This window comes from Eurypyga helias, unplaced genomic scaffold, assembly GCF_000690775.1.
Source record: "Eurypyga helias isolate BGI_N326 unplaced genomic scaffold, ASM69077v1 scaffold7401, whole genome shotgun sequence".
NCBI lineage: Eukaryota > Metazoa > Chordata > Aves > Eurypygiformes > Eurypygidae > Eurypyga > Eurypyga helias.
Genome location: NW_010228830.1, coordinates 27,320 through 32,014, shown reverse-complemented (window position 1 = coordinate 32,014; position 4,695 = coordinate 27,320). Strand labels below are relative to the sequence as shown.

At 41.3% G+C, this 4,695-nt stretch overlaps 1 protein-coding gene across 1 annotated transcript in view; it reads left to right on the top strand.

Moving 5' to 3' along the window:
• The window catches only part of LOC104515975 (ADP-ribosylation factor-like protein 6-interacting protein 4), a 6,623-nt gene extending 3,077 nt beyond the window's left edge, over positions 1 to 3,546 (top strand). The window contains exons 3-6 of the mRNA XM_010160153.1: positions 356 to 408; positions 1,107 to 1,190; positions 1,428 to 1,520; positions 2,988 to 3,546. Coding sequence (XP_010158455.1) covers positions 356 to 408; positions 1,107 to 1,190; positions 1,428 to 1,520; positions 2,988 to 3,038 — 281 coding nt within the window. The 3' untranslated portion in view covers positions 3,039 to 3,546. The remainder of the gene's footprint in view (positions 1 to 355; positions 409 to 1,106; positions 1,191 to 1,427; positions 1,521 to 2,987) is intronic.
• Positions 3,547 to 4,695: the final 1,149 nt, after the last annotated feature.

Here is a 4,695-nt window from a genome sequence, read left to right as displayed (position 1 = left end):
TGGCCGAGAAGGCCAATGGTATCCTGGCCTGCATCAGGAACAGTGTGGCCAGAGGGACTAGGGCAGGGATTGTCCCCCCATACTGGGCACTGGTGAGACTGCACCTCAAATCCTGTGTTCAGTTTGGGCCCCTCACTGCATTAAAGTCACTGAGGGGATGGAGTGTATTTTCAGTTTCTGCGTTAGACCAGTAAGTGGCAGTATGCTAATGTGTTGCTTTTCTTAGAGTTACAATCAGCCTTTATATATATATGGCTGAATTAAAGCATTTTCTTCTTATGTTTTACATTTCTGTATGCCTTAACTATAAAACCAAGTTCCTTACTTACAGGGTTTTGTTTTGGGTTTTCTTCAGATTCTCCTAAATCTAAATCAAAGAAAAAGAAAAAAGAAAAACACAACAAAAAGGTAAACATCTGTACCTAACAAACAGAAAACAGTTCCTCCTATTTCAGTAACCTTCAATGTTGTGTAAGATGTAATGCTTTTGTCTGTGGCTGTGTAAATCTGAATTATGCTTTTAGGGCTACAGCAGGCAAGCTGACGGGTTGGCGTACACGGTATAGGGAACGGGAGGGGGAGGAAATTTAAATCTGAATTATGCTTTTAGGGCTACAGCAGGCAAGCTGACGGGTTGGCGTACACGTGACTGTATACGGAAGGAGAAGTAATTTAAAGGTTTCTTTTGCCAGTCGTTGCTGGTCCAGCTAGAATTTAGAGTAATCTCTGAAGAAAAGAGAAGGGGAGAGTCTTGTTAACTTACAGAATTTCTGTTAGAAGAAACTATAGGCAGAGAGAGTGGTACATTCTGTTGTATTTTTTCTTTTTTGTTTTATTAGGACCTCGTGCTCAGTGATTTTAAATCTTGGGGGTTCCATTAAAAGAGAGATAATGAGGGATCAGACCATTTGTGTTTCTCAAGATCTCAAGGGTTGCCAACCCTGCTGCAGTACTTTGTGTATTTCAGATAGTACCTACACAGAAGTGGTAAGGGCAAGCAGTAGTGGCTGTCTTGACTAGCAGGGGTGTTGAGCTACTTATGGGTTTCCTTTTTTTCCCCTTTGTGAATCTGTAAGCGTAAGAGTTCATGTCTTGTACTCTTGTAGAAAAGGAAAAAAGAAAACAAAATGAAGAAAAAGAAAGAAAAGAAAAAAAAGAGGGAAAAACCAGGACCTGTCCAGCTTTCCAAGGTATACTTGTGTGAGTCTGAAGTCCCTTTATATTTCTCATGTAAACACTTAATCTGTCCTGTCATAAAAATGTTTGTAACACCACTGGCTTTGCCATCAGCAAATAGAAACCTCTCTCTACTGTATTGGACAGTTAGGAAGTAAATATAAGATTATTGTCTGTAATTGTATTTAAGATCTGTAACATTACAATGTAGAGTAAAGCTTATGTCTTTCTAATGTGTGATCTCATTTCAGTTCTTTAAAAACAAGAAGAAGAATGAAAACTACAGCATGATAACTGGCAAGAAAATTAAGATGAAAATAAAGAAGACTAAGAAGGATAAAGAGGTAAGAGTTCAAATAGTCTATATATCCCTGAGAGAATATACTGTACCTTTTAATATTTTCTAATAGTAGTCTTTTGTAGAAGAGTAAGTCTTACAGTTAAGAGTTGTAAATTGATTGTGGCTATTAGTGTGGCTGTGATGCCTTCTGAGAAATATCAATTCTTTCTTTTGGCAGGTTTTGTGTTATGAGTGGGCTTGGAATGCTCAAGCATGAGTAGATAAACCAAAGGATGCTTGTGCAGGTTCTTAGAATTTCAGTCCGTAATGTTTAGCTGATTTGTGGCTTTCTCTGTTGATTTAATTTGCACCATTTTTAATTGTCTTCATCTTCCAGTCTCTTGTGATCAGTTGTGGTAATTGCTGCTTTACTGTGTTTTTCTAACGCGTGCAGGACTAGCCATTACTTAGAGAGGAATTAAAAAAAGATGATAGTAGTGTTAGGATCGTGTGCTCATGCGTTCTCTCAAAGCAGTCAAATGTTTTTGCTGCGATACCCAAGGAAATAGGTATCACGAATTGCATTTTGTGCTATTGCTGTGGGTGTTTGGGCTCAGCACTTAAAAAATACGGCCACCGTTTTCAGCAGTTTCCACACCTTAAGAGTGGTCTGAGAGGGCTTCTGGTACTAGTTCGTAGTGTTAAAGCGTTACCTTGCTGAGGTACCCAGTTTGGCAGATTCTGATTCAGCCATAACAGTTCATTCTATAGCTACCAAAGCTGACCTGAGCATTCCAGGTTAAATTTGATCAAAAATACATTATCATCCTCCTGTGGCACTGAAGTTTGTGCTCAATTATGCTGAATGCTTTCTAGCTTTATCCCAATAACCTGCTTGTTACAATTTTTGACGTTGGTCCTTTTTTGATTGGTGTCCATGGTCATGAAAATGCTGAGGTGAACGACATCCACTCTTCCCAATAGTTTAAGATTCAATGATTGTTTTATAAATTCTGATTTTAAAAACACTGGAAATGAGTGTTTTAACTGTTTGGGCCACCTATTCCATAAAGAAAGAACCTAAAATCATGGTTCCCTTTCTGTTATGCTGCAAGCTGCTGCTTGCATAGAAAAAAATGATCCTTGCCACAGCACAAGACTTGCTGTGTGTAGAGTGAAAGTTGCCTCAGACACCAGAGAATTGCATCTCCTGCTGGTGAGTTCCCTCCTGAGCAGGCTGTGAGCTACATGAGGACAATCCACCGGAGCCTCCACGGGGAGCCACTTAAAAGATGTGTCACAAAATAGTGACAGTGACAGCTTGTCTCCTGTAGCATCACTCCATTGCCGTGCACTTCCTCCGGGCACTCACACCTGACTGGTGGCTAGTTGTATCCAGCTGTTTGAGCGGGGCAGCGTTTGTTGTGCAGCGTGCTGAGATGTGAAAGCCCCACGGAAAGCAGGGTTGTGCAGCCTTGCTCCGCTGAGTACAGGTCAGTTAAACCACTGCCTCTGCTTTTCTGCTCTACAGAGAGACCGGAACCGTGCAGAACTCCTGGAATTCCTGAACTCTGCCTTATAGTGGGAAGAGTGCTGAGCAAGGACTTGTAAATATACCAAGCCAATGATCATCATGCCTAGCAAAACACTAAAGGGAAGCTCAGGGAAAAGGACGCCAGGTTTGACAAGAACAGACTCTTCTGCTGAGAAGACAATCGGGATGTCCTTTTTTTAATGGCAAAATGAAGAGTAACTGATAACTTGTTAACGAAGATCCATGTCCTCCTAATGAGATCCTAAGGTAATAGCCAGGCTGTGGTGTTTTACAAAAGCCGAAGAATGTGTCATTGACAATGATGAGAAATGACACACTGAAGCCCAGTAGCGTAATTTCCATCCTAACTGCATGCAGAAGGCACTCTTAATTTCAAATGTCTTAATGTTTCTAGTAGTTTAAGCGAAGCAGAGTATTTGTAAATGTCTGTTTGAAAGATGAGGTGTTTCTATATATTTTTTTTTTTTCCAGTAGTGGTTTTCCTGGTCCTAAAGAGCAAGTTGACCTTTGTAAATAGAATGTGCTTTTACATAAATGATTTTTTTGATCATTCAGTAATATATTATTTTCTTTCAGAGTTTGAGATAGGGTCTTTCTCAGGACAGTTTACTGTGTGCTCTCTCTCGCTTACTAGAAAGTGTAACAGTAAAACAGATCGATAATGGTAGCTGAATGGTTTTTATCCTAAAAATAGAAGGAAGAGGAAGTGTCTCTGGCTTTGTTTATCTGGATCAGCTGTTCAAAGGCAGCTCACAGTAGATGGTTTACCCCCAACATCTGGAGTTGCAGTTGCTAGTCCTAAAAATTCTGGAGTTCTGGCCTGTGTTTCTGATCCCGAGAGCTGTGTATCAAATCTTCCACAGTCTGAAGTGCGGCAAGACGTATCGCATGCTGGTCTAATGGAAAGAGAAGGAGCTGTAGGAATGATGCCCCATCCCTGGATGTCTTCAAGGCCAGGCTGGATGAGGCTTTGAGCAACCTGGTCTAGTGGAAGGTGTCCCTGCCCATGGCAGGGGGGTTGGAACTGGATGATCTTTAAGGTCCCTTCCAACCCAAACCATTCTATGATTCTATAATGATGCCGATGCAGGCAGTGACAGTGACCCTCCAAGTGTGTCGACAGCTCACTGTGAGATGAGACGGGTTGGGATATGCAGCTGGACCCCAGCATAACGTGTGTGTGTTAGCCGTGGTAGTTTGCTCAGTGCTCACTTGCTTCCCTCCAGAGCCTTGGGTTTTGATTACCTGCAGGGTACTGTGCGCATAACCCTGATGTGGGAATTCCACCTGAATCGCTTGTGATCCTCAGGAACAACAATTTAGGAATGCCTGAAAAAAGGAGTCAGGGGTAGTTGACTTTGACAAGAATGTCAGGTGTACAGTGGTCAGGGAGCTCATTAAAGAGCAAACAAATGGAAAACTCTCTGCGTCTGTGTCTGCCATGGTGTTTTAAGTAAATCCTGAAGACTTGTACCATTGCTCAAGGGATAATTTAAAATTGTTTTGATGTGTGAAACCTCCTGAAGATGCTAGAATCCTGTCTTTTCCCTATTTCTTTTTATGAACCATTTTGTGACTGTTGCAGAGTCTTTAGAGACTAAAGCCCTGATCCAAAAGAGCAAGTCCTTAGATCCTTATGAACATAAAACATGAAAACACATAGGTAAGAACTGCAATTTCCTTG